Here is a 19732-nt window from a genome sequence, read left to right on the forward strand (position 1 = left end):
CTAAAACAGAACACACCACTGGACATATTGATGTGAAGGAGGAGACTACAGCTTGACGTGAGAGTTTCTTAGAATGAGCTTAAGGAAAAGTGTGTTGTTTTTCCAGTGTTTAACAAATACTGACAATGATTTCACCAAGAAGCTCTAGCACTCCCACCCTTTGGAGCAGAGACTTTAAATTTGGCAGGGGGATGCCCTAATGTCAGGGACGTGACTCTGTCTGTCCTCTGACAATTTGCTCAAATTTGGTTGAGTTGTGACCGTCTAAAAAACTGCAATTCACACATACTCAGTAGAGACTTACTAGAGTTTGCACCTAAGTTCTCTTAAGGTTCTGAGTGAACTGAGCATGCTCCTGTGTGTGACAGGACTGTACATGTGCCATCTCCAGGGAGTGACTGAGCATGCCCCATGCCATCCCCTCACAGCCCTTGCATGTGACAGGACTGTGCATGTGCAATCCTCACAAAAGGGCTGACTGAGCTTGCGCTATTCTGGGGCTCCAGGGACTGGGCAACACTTTCCCTGCAGTTACTCCTCTTGGTTACCAAGGGATGTTGTGGACCCAGGCCCAGGAACTGAGAGCAGAGTTGACAGGGAAACAATCTCTCCAGTGTTCTGGATCCCCTTGCTGCAGGTAGTGTGAAGGGGAAGGAGGAAACAGTGTGACTCAAACTCAGAAGGTGAGGAAGAGATTCAGGGTGGTGGAACAGGAGTCTGGGGAGCAGCAATGGTGCTAGCCATTTTGCTGGCCAGGGTGGAAAACATTTGCAGCCCCTTGCCGCTGAGTGGCTGGCTGTGGCTTATTTTTGATCTCTCCCTGCCCGCAGCTAATCAGTAGAGTAAAAACAAACAAAAAAGCTGAGTGGCAGGGTGATTTGGTGCCCAGGGTGACACTCCAAGAACCATCCCTGCTGTGGGAGTCGCTATGAACAGGAAACTAAAAATTTGGAAAAGGGGCAAGAGCAGAGGGAGACAGAAGACCAATGGGTGCAGGAATAGGAACAAGAGGTGCAAGAGCAGAAGGACGGGGGAAAGGGGCAGGAACCACAGATAGGGAATAGGAGCAGGGGGAGAGAACACAGGCAAGAACAGAAGGAGGAGAAAGCGCAATGGGAGGATAGGGGCAGGAACTGGTGTGGGGGGACATGGCACAGGAGTTTGTGGGTTAGTTATGGGGAAGAGGATAGGGCAGGAGCCCTGCCTCATTTGGTGCACTGGATGGACCTTCTTGGGGTGTGAAACAGGGCTGTGTAGTGAATGATGCTGTTGTCTGTATTATGCCTGCATCATTTGTTGCAGAAATAGGAAGGTGTGTAATGAATGAGGCAGGAGTTTCAGGACTCTGGGATCTGTTTTTCAAAAGTTCTGACCTTGCTCAGCTACAGCTGTGGTATATAGGAGCTCTGCTCTGAACATATAAAGTGCTTTAAAATGCCAAGTACTCTGAAAAAGCAGACCTAGACTCCTCAAAATTGGGCACAGAAAATTAGTTGACACATTTGAGAATTGTGGCTTTAATCTCCGTTCCTCAGTTACCCAGGTATAAAATAGGTATAATAATACTGCCTAACCTCAAAGGGGCATTGTGAAGATATATTCATTATTTTTTAAAAATGCTAAGATACTATGATGAGAACACCATAGAAAATCCCATGAGAAAAATTATAGTTCTGTGTTTCGTGCAGGGTTTGAGTGGTGGGCAGAAATTAGGCATAGGACCACACATTGAATGAGGATAAAAATATATATTGAATCCTTTCGATAAACACCATCTATTCTGTGCACTGAATGTAGCAGGGTTCCTGTGGGATATGCAGGGTCATGTGATCATGTAATTAAAGATTATCTCAAGAGGGCTAAATTAAAGTGGCACAGGCAACCTTAATTGTGGCATTTCTTAACTTTTGATTGCCTGACTTTGCAACTGTATCATTCCTTTAAAGTAGATTTTTTGGATGTAATATATATTTATATTTCTCCTTAAGTTGCTTTCAGCATGATACATATTAACACATACTGTATAAATTGTCCTAAAATGTCTGAGAACTACTGTTCTTTTTCTTTATTTCTCTTTTAAAACATTTTTTTTTTGGCTCATTGGTATTCAGTACCACTTTAGTGTATATTTGTAACTCTAATCTCTATGAAAAAAGAACAGGAGTACTTGTGGCACCTTAGAGACGAACAAATTTATTTGAGCATAAGCTTTCGTGAGCTACAGCTCACTTCGTCGGATGCATTCAGTGGAAAATACAGTGGAGAGATTTATATACATAGAGAACATGAAACAATGGGTGTTACCATACACACTGTAATGAGAGTGATCACTTAAGGTGAGCTATTACCAGCAGGAGAGCGGGGGAAACTTTTTGTAGTGATAATCAAGGTGGGTCATTTCCAGCAGTTGACAAGAACGTCTGAGGAACGGTGGGGGGGAATAAACAAGGGGAAATAGTTTTACTTTGTGTAATGACCCATCCACTCCCAGTCTCTATTCAAGCCTAAGTTAATTGTATCCAGTTTGCAAATTAATTCCAATTCAGCAGTCTCTCATTGGAGTCTGTTTTTGAAGTTTTTTTGTTGAAGAGTTGCAACTTTTAGGTCTGTAATCGAGTGACCGAAGAGATTGAAGTGTTCTCCAACTGGTTTTTGAATGTCATAATTCTTGACGTCTGATTTGTGCACATTTATTCTTTTACGTAGAGACTGTCAGTTTGACCAATGTACATGGCAGAGGGGCATTGCTGGCACATGATGGCATATATCACATTGGTGGATGTGCAGGTGAACGAGCCTCTGATAGTGTGGCTGATGTTATTAGGCCCTGTGATGGTGTCCCCTGAATAGCTATGTGGACACAGTTGGCAACGGGCTTTGTTGCAAGGATAGGTTCCTGGGTTAGTGGTTCTGTTGTGTGGTGTGTGGTTGCTGGTGAGTATTTGCTTCAGGTTGGGGGGCTGTCTGTAAGCAAGGACTGGCCTGTCTCCCAAGAGCTGTGAGAGTGATGGGTCGTCCTTCAGGATAGGTTGTAGATCCTTGAGGATGCGTTGGAGAGGTTTTATTTGGGGGCTGAAGGTGATGGCTAGTGGCGTTCTGTTATTTTCTTTGTTGAGCCTGTCCTATAGTAGGTAACTTCTGGGTACTCTTCTGGCTCTGTCAATCTGTTTCTTCACTTCAGCAGGTGGGTATTGTAGCTGTAAGAATGCTTGATAGAGATCTTGTAGGAGTTTGTCTCTGTCTGAGGGGTTGGAGCAAATGCAGTTGTATCATAGACAAGTCTATATATAGCAGCTACAAATTCTGCAGGTGTGAGTAGGAATCAGAGTTAAATAAATAAGTTTGCTGTAGGGCTGCAACCAATACATGGTTCAGAGTGGTACTGGGGGAATCACTGAAGGGCTGCAATCATGCTGAGATTAAAAATAAAATACCGTATTGGATCTTAGACGTAAGGAATGTCTGCACTGCAGCATGCGTAGACGGACGCTCAGTAGCTCTGCTTGAGCTACTGCGTGTAGCTGGGGTAGCCCAGAGGGCAGTTTGGATTGTCCCCCTGAGGATATAATCTCTGGGTATGTACTTGGATGGTTAGCCCAAGCTGATGCCCTGGTTACAGTGCTATTTTTAGCAAGCTAGTTTGAGCAAAGCTAGTGCATGTCTGTCTAACCATACTGGGAAGCACACTCCATACTGCAGGATGGATGGATGGTAACAGTGTAAACTGAGGAAGCTGATGTTCCAGCTTCCAAATTTCTTATTTATTAGCAGCAAACATTGCTAAATTATATCTATTCCACAATTTTTTCTCGTCTGTGGATAATACTGTAGGAAGGCAACATTATGTTTTATGAAAAAAACCCCATTCATTTGAAATACTTTGAAGACAATATTGGCTTAGTGGTAAAATCTTTTGGAATCTCAGAAACTCCAAGGTTCAACTGTATTTTGATCAGGGTTGACTGGATAGAGCAGAACATTTTCTGTGTACATTTATTCAAATTTTTTAATGAATTTGATTTGGCTCGTTTTGCTCTCTGTATGTGTTTGCTTTTGCACTTGTCACATTAGTTCATTCCTCTTCAGCAAAGCACTGAAGCCTGTACTTTATTTTATTACACACTAAAGGTTAAGATGAGCTTCAGTGCTTTCCTTCACAAGCATGGACTTAAGCATGTACTTAAGAGCTTTGCTGAACTGGGGCGTTTGTGAATCTTCTGGAAAGCCAGTCTGCTGGCAGAAAGGTTCAGAGTGTGAATTTTAGCTGAAAATTGGGGAATGTTTGTGAAAAATAAGTTTTAAATTCCCCTTATGTGAGCACTTGCATTACAGGCTTGATTAAGTTGTATTCATCCAGTCAGCAAATGGAAAGAGACCATGTGATTTAGGTAACCAGTCAAATAGTTTGAATTTGAATGAATGAGCTTCAAGCCAAGAATTATTCAGAGCAATTATTTGAACAATTCTGAATAACAAATATGTTAGAGAAGGTTGTGATCTGCCCTTGAACAAGTCATGATTAAAGCAAAATGTGAAATTCATCAAATAAATAATTTCGTACAAATGATACATCTTGCTCTGATTTTGACTGTTGTTTTCCAGATGTGGTTTAAGGATCATGTATTTGTTTTCCTGAGACTTGATATAATCTGAACTGAAAGTATATCATTAATTTTAGGCCAAAATCTGAATCCATTTTATTGCAGGTGTTTCAGCCCAGCTCACCAGCACCCGGCTACGCAGAAACACTTCAGTGGGAACGCCCTTTTGGATGGCACCTGAGGTGGGCAAAGCATTTTCTTTATTTTATCTGTGTTGCCTCTGTTCATTGCAATACACAATTTTGTCCCAATTCTACATTGACTCAAAAATCTGATACCTATAATAACCAGAAAAAGCATTTGGTGGTTCCCAGCTATGGGTCTGTTTCATTTCCTTCCACATCTGTAGCTCTTATGCAATGGGATGAATAGACAAATTAGATTCTTTTAATAACAGAGGCATTATCCTCTTCTATTAAAGAGGATTGTTTGCAGCTTTTCCATAAAACTATAGGCTAATCTACAGGAAACTTACGGTAATGCTTCCTTAAGGCATGAAATAACTCTAGCTTTACGCTCTGTGATTCTCCTCTGCAGAGTAACAGAGCAGGGCCAATGGCTATTGCTCCTGCCATGGCGAGGGGAGGCACTTATGGGAGTGTCCTATAGAATTTAATAGATAGCTTTTCCATGGATTTCTGTGAATCATTCAATGGATTTTAGTACAGAATTATATCCCAACTATAGAACTCTATATGGTTCAAAAAGCCTATAGAAGGGATCTAATCCTCTATGAAATTCTGTGGGTTTTTAGCATAATGTATATACATCTAATCCTATTATTTTATCTCTATTATATTCTATAGGTCTTATCCTTAAGTGGGGTGTTACAGTACAGCATATTAAGTGAGCCCCTTTGCTCAGTTGGCTGTTATCTGCTTAGTTGGGGATCCAGATTCCCAGACTGCACTGTCTTTTTGGGCTCATCCCTTGCCAGTCCCCCATCCCCAGGTGTTCCACCAACCTGGGGAGGGGGGTCACATGTGGACTCTGTGCTACAGTAGAAATCCAGAGTTCTGGAAGTAATCTGATCCTTTCCACATGCTCTTGTGCAGGATGGGTGGCACATCAGTCAGTGTTTTCAAATACCTTTAGCAGTTTATTTGTGATTGTGGCAGGGTGGACTAGGCCAGGAAAAGAGCAGTGGCACTAAGTTCTCCGAGCAGCCTAGAGAGACTGTGCAGGAATCAGCCAATCAGGGGGATGCCTCAAAGGGCTAGCCAATCAGAAAGGCTGCAGGGAACAGCCAATCAAGGCCCAGGAGGGTCATATAAAAAGGAGCTGCAGAGCCAGACCCAAGCAGTTCCTTCCTGGAGCCAGAGGAATGCAGATGATGCTCCTGGCTAGCCAAAGGGAACTACAGCACTGCAGACAGCTCAGTGCTGGCAGGGACCCGGGAAGCGAGAAAGAGCTCCTGTCTGGCTGCTGGGCCTGAACACAGAAGAGCCCCAAGATAAGGATGAAGCATCAGTGAAGATTGGGGTGGTGGGGAAGTGGTCGAGGGAACTGAAAGCAGTTTCATTAAAAGCACACAGCGGTGAGTGGCTGCTATTCTTAGGGTTTCTGGGCTGGGACCCAGAATACTGGGTGGACCTGGGTCCCTTCTATAGGCCACTGGGGAAGCGGCCTATAATTGGACAGCGATAAACCCCTAGAAGGGGTTCTGAACTACTTAGTGGCCTAGCTAGTGATCTGGAGCCAGAACAGACCAGAGAGGGTGAAACCATTGCCTTCAGGGAGGAAGCCCCAGGGATATAGCCTGATACCTGGGCCAGGCATGTTTAAAGACTGTAGAGACACCCGACCAGAAGAGGCACTTGTGAGAGGTGGGAGCCACACCATTACAGTGATAAGATATACTTCTTCCATAACACGTGCTAAGATTACTGGGCTTAGCAAAATGGATATAATTTTCCTTCAGTTGATTAGTTGACTTGTTTTGTGGCTCTATTTTCTTAGTTCTGAAGGTGGTCAATATTATCATGCTGTCCTGGAAGAACTAAGCACTGGGAATGTATTTAAAAGGAATGGGTTGGTAGTTAGTACACTACTCTTGTGTGCTATCAAAGTTATAAGTAGTAATGTTTATCCTTATCTATTACAGTATTGAACTAAACATCCCCATAGTAAACAGGAAGTTTAAATTAATGAGGATGCTAGTGTCCACTGAACTTGTTCTTACTTTTATATATATAAATTATATATTGTGCAGGAATGGGCGGAAAATGGTTTTCCCATCCTGGTAATATTTTGAAGATTTCAAAAATTTTCCATTCTGTATGGGGATTAACCTGAGACCTTTAGACATTTTCTACAAAAAAATAAGAGACAGAAAGAGAGTCACCAGCCCACCCCAGAATAGGTGATGATCTCATGATTAAAGTACTGACCTGGGATATGGGAAAACCAGATTTGAATCCTGCTGTGCCTGATGTGGAGCTGCGACTTGAACCCAGGTCTCCCACTTACAGACTTGAAGGAAAGCAGATGGAGTCCTGCAAAACCTAGATTCAGCTCTGCCTTCTTTAGCCCTTAGCCCACAATCTGTACATGAAAGTGTTCAACTAAAGACAAATAGTCTAAAATCAAGGTTCAGATGGCACTCATATGACACACAATTTTACAGTAAAAACCGTGAAATAAATGTAGGTTCCATAATATCAACTGTGCATAAAGGTAGCTAATATTCACCACATGGAAATCATTCTTTATGAAGAACATGTGCACCAGCCTTTTGAAAGAGCACCAGCCTTAGATGTAGCAAGTCTGTTACACTGCACGTTGCTGTCTTATGTTGATCAGAAGTCAGGGAATGATACATTCAGCTTTAGACCCCTAAAATTCCACCTGAGCTTCAGGGTTAATTCCACTGAGTTCTTGTTTAAAACAAACACACAAAACTCTAATTGCCTCCTGCAGATAAGGTGAACTGTTAAGATTCTAAGACTGTAGATTTTCTTTCATTTTAATCTTTAATGTGCATGTGGTGGGGCGATGCTCCAACCCCATGCTAGATTGGGCTACAACAGGCCAGAGTGGCTGTGCAAGGAGGCAGCCAATCAGGGAGGGCCTTTAGAGAGCCAATCAGGGCCAGTATTACAGCCAGCCAATCAGGGCTAGGCTAGGCCCTATATAAAGGCTGCCCAGGAAGGGAGCAGGCAGTCTCTCCCAGGCCTTCAGAGGGTGAAGGTCTGTCTCCTGTGTGAGGAGATTAGCACCAGGGACAGCGTGGTGCTGAGCAGGTGGGGGGAGCAGAAGGGAAGTCCCGCCCGGTACCTGCCGGGTTGCGGGCCCTGAGAAAAAGGGCCTAGCCGGTGCAAAGGGGCCAAAGGGGAAACGGCCCGGGGAGAGAGACGGACAAAAGGAGAGAAGGAGGGCAGGCAGGAAGGCTGCCGCCAAAGGGTCCCTGGGTCGGGACCCAGAGTAGAGAGTGGGCCTGGGTCCCCCCCTCCTCCTTGCACTTTCACCTGGCCATTAGGAGTGGCCATCACGGACTGCACCAGACCCCTGCCAAAGGGGGTTAGACTTTGGGGTGTGGTTGGCCATTGTGGCTGGGGCGAAGAGAAGGACTGCTAATAACACCAAACCCCCAGAAGGGGATGAGACCGGAGCAGTGGGCACTGCCGGAGGGCAGTGTCCTGAAGAGGACACCGCAAGCTGGGAGCAACGCGGGTCGAGACACCAATCTAGGGCGAGAGACGGACGGGACACCACCAGCAGAGGGCGCTCCGCATGAACTGAGCTAATTCCCAGAGTGAACAGCATATTACCAGCTCCGCCTTAGGTTTTACTGGGTCTTTTTCTGTGAAGACTTAGTTTGGTCAGTGATTTTTCCCCGCTTGTGACCAGGCACCCAACATCTGCTTAGTCATGTAACTCCTTCACCCACAAATGCTACCAGCTAGCCTGCCAGGGACATAGCAAACAGCATGAGGAGGCGTGCCAAGAGATAAAGAGCTCTAGCACAGCTCCTTGCCAGCCTGCAGCACTGGCACCAAACACTGGATAGATGAGGAAGGACCGTGAGAGGCTAAGCACAGAGGAGGGGTCAGAAGTCGCTGAGACTGTGGATAGTCTAGGTAGACGATTAGCGGAATTGGTTGGCTTAGTCCAGTGGGGTGCAAGGCCTCTATAGGCTCATAAGTAGCAAAGCATGTTTATATCCTTGGACATAACATAGAATAGAAATGAAGAAAATTAAAGGGTCCCCATCAAGCTTCTTAGGCAAGAGAACTGACTCAGTGCACTTTTATAACAACCTACCCACTGTATTTTTACTGTTCATTCCATTTCATGCAGCTTTAGGAGATTTTGTCTTACCTTTAGATTAAAAGTGAACTAACCCACCTGCATTTGCAGTGACTGCATGACAGAGAACAATAACCTTGACAGTATCCCTTTAACTGCAAATATTGCAGGAGTCTGTGTTTTATAAAATGGTACAAAAACCACACAAAAAGAGAGAGAATGCGCAATATTAAATCTAAACAAAAATAGTGGCCTCCAACAAAAATGATGGAACATATCATCTGGTTGAACCACAGGCTATTTGGGATAGAGCTTACTTTCTGCATCTGTTGTAAACAAGCAAAGGTCTGTATCATACGGCATGCAGTTTTGAATATAATGCAAACATTTGTTTCTTTTTTAAAATGTAACAGTCCCATCTGGTCTTCTTTCTTTTGCCATGGAAAACTGATTACAGTTGAGCAGAGAAATGAACCTGCTGTAATGGATCCAAAAATTGATCTCGTACAGACTCACAAAGAATGGTTGATATTTTACCATCTCCATAACAACCAGCTGATGTCACAGAAGAGACATGAGACACCTTAGTAACCACTGTGCCATCATTATTTATGACATCACCTTGCTTAAAGACACTCTAAAAACAGTTTAGACCATTCATTCTGACTTTGCCAAGGGCTATGAAGACAGAATATTCTTATGAAACCCAGATAATTAAGGATGCTGTTTACAGTAGTGTTTTTCTTCAGTAATTACTGTCAGGGTTAATGGTTGAAATCTTACTCAAATTTCCTGCTCTCCACCCCCTTCTAATTATCTCTCTGGAAAATAATAAAAATAATTTGAATAAGAATCCAAAGAAATAAATGGACATTTTGATGTAAGTGGTCTGAAAATATGGTTACACGTAATGACTGTGTACGTACCACATCAGAACAGGGGCAGCTCTTTTTGAAGTTCCTGTTCTGAAAAGACGTTTCCAAGTAATCCAGCACCCTAAGCACATTCACCCTCAGCAAGTAAGCATGCAGGTGTGAGCCACCATGTATGCACTGCTCAGCACTCAGCAAGTAAGCATGCAGGTGTGAGCCACCATGTATGCACTGCTCAGCACTGTAGACATACAACTCTGCGAAATAACTGCACAATGCTCAACTATCCATTATGTTTAGGCTTGGCAGAATTTGATTTTAAAAAAAATAATTTTGAGGGATAATATCGATGTTAAGTTTTTAACATTTTTAAAATTCTTAGCAATTAAATTTTCATAGTTGTACAAAATTATGGGTTTTAAACATTTTTTCTAATTTTATTGATTTAAATGTTCATAGGTGTGGGAAATTATGGGGGGGCGTGTTAGACAATAGGGGAAATCAGACAATGATCATTTAATGACAGTAGGAGTTGAGATTCAAAACGTGAAAGTTTTGTAACTGTTGAAATACAAATTGTCAACATCACATGTTCAATATAGGAAGTATCTTTAAGTCAAACTCTTAGTTCTCAAGCAGCACTTTTTTTACTTTGCCTATCTGTAAATTTTGATTATTATTGATGGATATATTTTTTCATAGGTTTGTGTGTGTGTGTACAGTGAAATTGATATTTACTGATAAAAATCTAATCTTTTCAACCCTGATTATGCTGCTCCCTAAACTATCTTTTATATTTCAAGTACTGTAAGACTTAAGGGCTTACATCATTATGGCTGGTTTCCTTGTGTTTGTGTGAAAGACACATTTATATTCCATCAGCTGTAGGATTTGCATTACTTTTTGTGATGCCTTCGTAGTTCTTTTTAATGCATGTGTAAATTGTGCTATGAAAGATGAAAATCTAGAACTGTGAGAACTTGAAAAATCCTCCTTGATAACAGCTTTTTGAAAACAAAATTTTCCAGTGAGTCTAAGGTAAGATTAGTGAAAGCTAATGGAAACTTGTACAGTGAAGAGAAAACATAGGGCAGCATGCAAAGAAAGTTTCCTTGCTCCTTTTTGCCTGATGTTTTTGATATGTGGGGGTGTCTATGGAGAAACAGCAGAGGAGAACCCTGAAACAGCTTAAAACAAGTGGGTCAATAGGAAATAATATGATTCAGAGAAACTGAAAGCATATGGTTTAGAAAAAAATGAGGAAATTGGACTAAGCCCCCAGTGAGTAATTGGGCTTTTCAGAGATGTTTTTCTGATGTATTTGTATGTCAAATAATAGCATCAGGACAGAGAAAAAAAGAGCAAGAGATCAGTGCATATCCTGGGTTTAACCAAAATATGGTTGGAAAGTGAAAGTGGGGGATAATTGTACAGAAAGTAAGCTGTATAGAAGCAGCTGAAGAGCTCAGGGGGAAAAAAAAAGATTAAACCTAAGAAGTAAAGTTAAGAGTTGGTTATTATGTCAATCATAATCACCTCACACATACAAGATCAGTTGCAGAGACTGAAACAGGGAATACAGCCAGGCTAGATTCAGCAGAATCATTGCTGAGGTTACTTTATACATACTACTTGTCACCTGTTAAATAAGTTACCTCAAATCTCTCTCTGTCATCCCTAAAATGCTCCGGGGGCAAGGGAGGAGAGTCATATTTGAAACCTTTGAATTGAACTCACCTATATGTCTTTAATTCCAAGTCTTAAAAAAATATAATAATAATAAAGGGAGGGGAGTGGTGTCTCATTTCCAGTTCTGGTTCAGAAGTGGTCAAAGGAACAGTGCTGTGGTTTTTACAAGATTCTTACCCTGAATAGTGAAAATATCACAAAATCAGATGATCTCATTTGAGTTCTGACACATTCATCCAAAACTTTGCAAGAGAAGCTCACAAGATTTTAGCAGTATTAAAGCTAAACTCTTGACCTGATCCAGCCTGAAATCTGAACCTCAGAACTTAAGTGTAAACCTAAGTGAATCAGCACACTTTCACCCTGTACCAAATGTAGTTTTAGGAACAGGAATTGCCATACAGGATCTGGGACAGACATTGGGGGTGACTTAAAAACAACACAGACTGAGGTAGCATGGACACCAACTTTTACACTTTACTTATAACCATCAGAAAATGACAGAGGTGCATAGATACTACTTACTTATGGGGCTGTTGAGCACAAAACATTTAAAAATATGTCCGTTGAAGAGCTGTACAGATAGGAGAGTGACAAACAGCTATAATAGGGACTTCCACCTTAGAAAAGATATCATATAAGTTCAGTGGAGCCAAGATTTCATTGCTAGCATCTATCCTAGAAATCAGCGGGAGTTTTGCTGTTGACCTAAATGGGGCCAGGATTTCAAACGAGGAGTCTGAAGCTGTATCAGCTCCTGGTTTTGGGTCTGTGTTACCAGCCAAGAGAACATAGCATTCAGCAAGATTATTCCAGTAACAGCAGAATGCTTTCCTCCTCCTTGGTGAAATAGACATCTCCATGAAATTTGCTACTTCAGTGCACAAGAGCCTGCTCTTGAGAATGTTAGAGGAGCAGGTGCTCAACTGGATATACCCACAGCACCTTTTATTTTAAAAAACTCCTGTTTATTTTATGGCTTTGAATCTGATTTTTTTTTTTTTTGGACAGAGAGAGAATAAACGGAATGTTGGAACAATGAGAAAACACTTGCAGTGTCATACTGTAATATGAGGTGCTCTCTCCACATTATGTAAACACAAATATTAAACTAGCACAATATTTTTGTTTACATTCATATATTTGAAAAACATCTGAAGCAATGGGTTGATCCTGCAAAGTTTCACAAGAGCAGTCCTTCTGACATCCAATATTCATGTGAATAAAGGGCTTTCGGGTTCAGGGCCAGGATTTTTGCTCCAAGAAGTCGCCTTATGCCAGATTTCATCTTAGAGCAGGTTTCTTTTGTTTAAACCTAACCTATATGAACCCTAAAAATCAGGTTAGTACCTGTAGTTAAAAGGCATCTAATACCTGGAACAGAAATTCCAACTCCCAGCCCAAATCACAGAATTGCATTCATTTGAAAATTGTACTCTGTGTTTCAAAATTAATTCTAAATAGACATGTGCGGTGCATACAATCCTCTAAAAAGCACCTAGTATGTTCCCCCATTTCCAGCCTTCAATTTATCTTGTTCACTGCTCACTTGCCTACATCATGGGACTCAAGGTCAGCCCTGGGTTAATAGCTTTAGGTCTCTTTGCTTTAACTTCTATTTAGCTAAAATTAGCTCTTCTGATATGAGCATTTTGACTATGCATTTAGGTGCCATTCAAACTTTTTTTTGGTTGTAAATTCTGATTACCACAAGAAACTCTTGGAATCCACATGGTAAAGGGAGACAACTTAAACAGGTGAGAAATCAGAAAGTATAAAAACAAATTTATTTTAATTTTTTTGTTGCCTGAAAGTAATTTAAAAATGATCGTGCATGCAAAGCTTGTTTACATTTTGTAATAGAAAATAAATCTAAGATGAAAATATGTGGCCTTTCTGCCTTTTGTGAGGAAAATTTTGAAAATATGTATTTACAGCACGTGTAATGCATGTGTGGCAACTATCTATTTTCAGAGCACTGCTTATAAGATGCATTACTGAAAGAACTCTTTTTAGAGGTTAGTTTTGTTTTCATAGCATGCATTACATCAGATAAGATTAAAAACGAAAGGGGATATTAATCTTAAATTATCTAGGGCATAAACCAGTCATTAACTATCTGGGGTTAGGAAGAAACTTCTCCCAGGATATGCTATTTCATAAATGACTCTAAAGAAGATTCTTGCACCTTCCTCTGAATTGGTATTATCTGCCATGAAGATGAATGAATATTGAAATTTCTGAAAATCGAACTCATTTGGTAGGAAAACAATACAATAAATCTAGTATGGTAGCAGTAGAGCATAGATACAATTTTGAATTTTATTGCACAGAAATTTCAAGAAATGTTTGGCACTTACTATTATATTTATGATTGTATTACTGTAGGGCCTAAGTCCCAGCTGAGATCAGGGCCACATCATGCTAAGCATATGTTGTGAGAGACACTGCACTGTTCTGCTAGGATCCAGGCTTTGGACCTGGAGGACGGTAGCCAAGGTAAAATCCTCCTCAGTCTGTGCTTGGGTCAATGAGGAAGAACACTCCTGGATATGGTGCAAGTCTGACTATGTATTTGAGCAAGGGAGGCAGGGTAGGTAACGTACTCCCTGGTCTATGATTTTCTTTTGGTGCCTCTCCCTTTCTAGCTTCCTTGCACAGCAGAGAGCAGAAAAAAGAAAATCTCAAACATCAGTCCCTGAGAACCTGAGGGGCTTAAAGCACTCTTTGAGAGAAGGGCAAGTGTCCCCAGGAATATGGGGTTCTGGATCTCTTGCAGAGAAGGCAGACTGCCATGTTTTGCCTTTTGTTTCAATTTAAAAGATTCTTGCTCTGCAGAGGGTTGTCTAGACACCAGCTATATCTCAGAAGACAGGACAAAACCCGGATGCTCTTCAGGAAGGGTGGATCTTGAAAATTAGCGTGTGATTACTAGGTCAGAATCTGATCCCTTAAAGCCACATATGTCCTGAAGCCCCACTGTAGGGTCTATGGAATTGGATGCACAGGAGAATGAGCATTAACTTTAGTACAGTATTCAAAATAGGTAGCAGTATCGTTTTGGGACCAGGAAGTCACAGTTTTAGGCCAGACCTACAATACAAAGATTTGTCTGCATAGCTATATTGGTCAGTGTGTGTGTGAAGCCCCCCTCGCCTGAGCAGACATAGTTATGCCAGCAAACCCATCAGTGTAGGTGCAGCTGTGCTGACACAAAAGTGCTAATTGTTGTTTGTGGAGGTGGTATTACCATGCTGACAGAAAACTCCTTCTGTTGGCATATGTTGCATCTATGCCAGGGTGCTCTGTTGGAATAGCTATACCAGTATTGCTATACCAGCAAAGCATTTGTAGTATAGACAAGGCCTTAGGCGCCAAGATAGAAACTGGGACCAGCTGCACAAACCAACCTCCAAACAATTGCTTTGCTGTCCATGATCATCTTCCATGGGTGAAGCAATAAATCAGAATCTTACTTTCCCTCCCACCCCACCACAAGCTTCTGTGAAGGGCACACAATGGTAAAATCCTAACAAATCCCAAGATAAATGGCAAACTGTCTTCAGTTCAGTAATCACTCAGAATCTGTGATAATGCAATCCGTATACATTCTACATACTCAATAGCAAGGTGGCAACCAATGCAATGTGTTTTCTGAGCAGCTTCTTTTGTTAGAGGTGAGTGATGGAAAACTGCCTGAAATGCACTTGGATGCATGTTTCATTGCAGATTAAATTTAGTTGGAAACAAAGAAAACTCACAATAGATGGACATAGAATTTGATTTTTTTTAGATGCTTCTCACCTGGGATGCCGGGATTTTTAATGTAATGTAGTTTTACTTGGATGTACCGTATTTACTGAAGTCATAAGCTGTCAGCTGCTGTAGAGAGGAGAGTATCAAAAGATGCTTCATATGTTCTCTCCTCTTTGTTGAAATATAGTAGGCCTTAAACTGTTTGTGAAGCCTACAGAAGCTCAATGACATTGTTCTGGAAACAGTGCTGATATCCCTTCACTACACCATCCATCATGAATGCAATTCCCTGTGACACTCATTTAATTATTTTGGCATAGCTTGTAAATAAACTTTCTAAGAAAGTTTAGATGAAGAGTGAATTTTGCTGTCAAACTGCGGACAATAGATTTTAGAATTAGAATCAATGGCAACATGCCATGCTTATGTAGGGAAAGGATGGCTTTGTGTTTTAAGTCACTGGACTTGGACTCAGGAGATCTGGATTTACTTCCTGGCTCTGCCATAGATAACCTCTGTGACCTTTAGCTGATCCCGAGAATAAATCTCTCCATACTTCACTTCACTTCCCTGACTGCAAAATGGGGGAACTGCTACATCTGCCTCACAGGGTATTGAGGACAAATTTCATAATATTTGTGAAGAACTCACACAATGCTGTGATGAGGACCATGCAAGTATCTAGACAAACACGATCAGGGGATAGATTGTAGCAGCTTTGTAGCCAAGCAGATAAATATTTTTGACATTTCAAGAAAGTGAAGGAGAAAAATGTCAATTTAATTAGCTATGTATGGGCTAACTGCTTGTGACTTCCTCTGAGTCACCATCTTATGGGAGCTGACTCACATGATTTCAGTAAAGTGGCGTGTCATTGGGAACACAGATGTTTTTGGGAAGTGGATAAAGAATTTAAACCAACTAGAGAAAATGTAGCTTCTTTTTTTGGTTATTTTTTTTCTTTTTTAAGTTTTGATGAAGGTCAAACTAAAGCTACAATGAACTGCAATAGGAATGAAAAAGTTATGCTGGAGCTGCTAACAGCATTGAAGCAATACAATGGAATTCAGAAAGCTACAGATAGATCAATTTTTTCTTTAAGGACTTATCAGCACAGTATCCGAGAAGGTCAAAAAAGCAGTGGGACAACACCAAGTCTACTGTGCAGAGTGGGGGCATTTGCATCATGTCACCCTTTGCCTGCAGGAGTGCTGACTTCCTAGATAGGCAGCATGAAGCGGGGCTTTGAGGGAAGCTGAAGGAACACCCCATAGGTCTGTAGAGCCAGTTGCCACAATTGCAGTGGTTCTAGATGCTATTCCAATCCAGCTGGAATGACAGATATGGAGGGCTTGGTAAGCTTCTCTGCAGCGTGAAGAAGATTTCATTACCCCTGAGCTCCCAAGCCTAATTCCCTGTGAAAACTGTGTGTGATGCGGTGTATGAACCCTGCACTGACAGGATAGGGGTTAGGGAGGCTGTGTGTCCTAATCAATAATTGACTACTAATATAAATTGTTCTGAAATTCAATTAACTTAAAAAAATCAATTACAATTTATCTTTCATTGATAAACGTTTTAAAAAAATGTCATCTTTGAATAAGATCTGGAAGTCGTGAATAAAGAAATGGGAATAAAGAACCAATTTAGGTCTCGTGTTTACTCTGGCTTGTGTGTGTGTGTGTGTGAGTGTGTGTGAGAGAGAGAGAGACACTCACCTTGGTGTGCCTACACCAGCTCTTCCAGTGTTGCTAAACACCAGTGGAACTGAACCAGTGAGAGATTTTTAGGAAATGTCGCTAGTGTATACAAGGCCTACGAAAATATTTTTTACCCCTAAGGTGAGATCAGATTAAATTAAATAGGCTGCATAGTGTCATGTGGAAAGACATTCAGCTGGTTTATTTTATTTGTTGGACTTGCATGGTTAGCAGTTTTGCTCTCCTTGGAGCAAGGGTAACAATTTTGTACCAGCTTCATTTTTTATACACTCTGCTCTGCTTTCAGCATTGTGCTCACATACCTCATAAGCTGCTTAGCTTGTGCTGTCAACTGAGTACAGTAGCACCTTTCCCAAGAAGCTTCAGCCCTTTAACCTCAAGACTACTTTCAGCTGGTGGGTCAGCAGTGCTAATTATACAGTGCTTGTCTCCAGCTAGCAAAGCTCCAGTCATAATCATTCAGCAGTATATTATATGCTTGCAGCGATGCTTTTCTACATGTTCTATATCTACTGAAGCCAAGACAAAAATAACTTCAGTTCTAAATAGTCCTAGGCAAATCTCAAAAGGGTTTGATGTTTCAGTTCTGATAAATGTACATACGAATGCGTCTGTCGTCCTGTCCCCAAATTAGAAGTACACGTGCCAAACTTCTCCACTTCATAATCCTGTGTGTTACTTTCTCTTTCCCTGTCTTGTGTGTCCATATGTTGTCTAGTTTAGGGCCTGATGAAGTTAATGGCAAAGCTGGCATTGGTTTCAATGGGTGTGGAATTATACCCTTAAATTATAAACTCCTCTTGGCAGGGAAAGTATCATCCTGTATGTGCGAAGTCTCATGTGGTACTGTAAAAATAAAAGTTATCCAGACCTCTGGAGCAGGACATGTCATGAAGAGGTTTTATCACTAGACTTCTACTTTTATTTCCCTGTGGCTAGCATGGCTAACTCCATGAGTCCTGCCATCCTAGGCAGCCCAGCAAATGTCTACCTCTTCTGGCCCACAGTGACCACACAGACAATTACTGCATGTCTTGATTCCTGTTCTGCCTGTGGGGTATTTTGGTGCTTCCAGTCCTACAGCACTGCAACATACCTGGGCATGCGGTCACCTGGAAACTCTAACTAGTACAGAACATGACAACATATCTTTTTAGCAACGTGGGCTACTGTGAGCACATCAAACTGGTCTTTACACTGGCGTCCCATAGAATACCATGCCAAATTCAAGGTCTTTGTCCATATTTTCAAGGCACTCAATTGCTTGGGCCTAGGATGATACCTTCATGATCATCTAAAGCAGTGGTTCTCAAACTTTTGAACTGGTGACCCCTTTCACATAGAAAGCTTCTGAGTGCGACCCCCCGCTTACAAATTAAAAACACTTTTAAAATATATTTAACACCATTATAAATGCTGGAGGCAAAGTGGGTTTGGGGTGGAGGCTGACAGCTCGCAACCCCCCATTTAATAACCTCGTGACCCCCTGAGGGGTCCCCACCCCCAGTTTGAGAACCCCTGATCTAAAGTTCTGAGATGAGGACAGTGATTGACAACTCCACTCCTCAGATACAATGGAACTGTCCAGTGTCAGAGTAAAGCTTGTCTGTTTAGGAGATGGACCTTTTCTGGGGGTCAGTCCAAGACTGTGGAATGAACCCCCACAAATTTTTTACTCTAATATTACCTCTTGAGTGAGGATAAGAGGCAAAAAAACAACCTCACATGACGATGATGATAATCTTTAATGCACTACTGGAGAACACTCAGACATCCCCCTGATGAGGGTGATATACGAAACCGAACAGAATAGAAGCAGGAATTTCTCTGACATACTAAAATGAAAAAAATTAGGGAGGAGAGTTATCTGAACATTTGGTTCTAGCTTTGCGAGAAAGTTCAGGTGGGGCGGGGTCTAATTTTTCTGAATCAGTTTGCTCTAGACAAACAACTAAACTAGATTGACCAAGTGGAAAGACCTGATTAAAAATAAATTATTGCTGTCATAGGAGATGCTTTTTTTCTAACCATAACTTCTGCTGCCTCTGCTAGATTTTCTTATCTTGTATATTCAATGCTCTTTACTACTTTTATAAGAAAATAATTTGTGCTGTCAGCAATTCTGTTTATAGTGAGTACAAATTTGCAATTTAATTTAACCCCATTCAGAAAACCGTGCACATACCTATTAATGACACAGCAGAGTGTAAAAAGTTTTCAAAGTACTTGGTGGTGGTGTTTGAGGAGTTTGAGCTGGAAAATTTGGCTCACAATTCCAAACCACAGTAAGTGCCAGGGGTTTTGGGGTCTGAGGTTTAGTTTCATGCATTTATAGAGATAAGGATCAAATTTTAACCTGGATTTGGTTTTTGATCTCTCCAGCAAGGTTTGCGGACGTTCACATTTAGGGGTTTGTTTTGAGCTCATATCTAGTTGTGAAACTTGTGATAATATGAATGTAGACACTGACTTTCACTGGCAGCATGCATACAGGTTCTGGTCCAAAGCCCCTTTGAAGTCTATGGAAAACCTTCCATTAGCTTCAATGGGCTTTAGATCAGGCCTATGATATATTGATTCAGCTTTTTCTATTTACTCAAATCCAGAGGGGGCAAACTACGTATATTTGCAAGAAATTGACTGATGGGAGTGAACGATGGAATATTCTTATCATGCAAATCACCTTTTCACCTTACAAATAGCTGTAGAAATTAATAGGTATGAAATAGAATTGCAATAGGTTTCAGTAGAAATTAAAATATATAGAATTTAATAGAGAATTTTTTTGTGGAGTTGTTTGAAGCATCCTATACAGTTCTATAGCAGGGGTATAATTCTCTATTAA

General features: G+C 41.3%; 1 protein-coding gene across 1 annotated transcript in view; it reads left to right on the top strand.

The window, feature by feature from the left end:
• The window catches only part of MYO3B (myosin IIIB), a 340336-nt gene that overhangs the window by 54384 nt on the left and 266220 nt on the right, over window positions 1-19732 (top strand). The window contains exon 9 of the mRNA XM_074967534.1: window positions 4707-4783. Within this exon, the coding sequence (XP_074823635.1) occupies window positions 4707-4783 (77 nt within the window). The remainder of the gene's footprint in view (window positions 1-4706; window positions 4784-19732) is intronic.

The sequence above is a fragment of the Natator depressus genome, chromosome 11, assembly GCF_965152275.1.
Source record: "Natator depressus isolate rNatDep1 chromosome 11, rNatDep2.hap1, whole genome shotgun sequence".
NCBI lineage: Eukaryota > Metazoa > Chordata > Testudines > Cheloniidae > Natator > Natator depressus.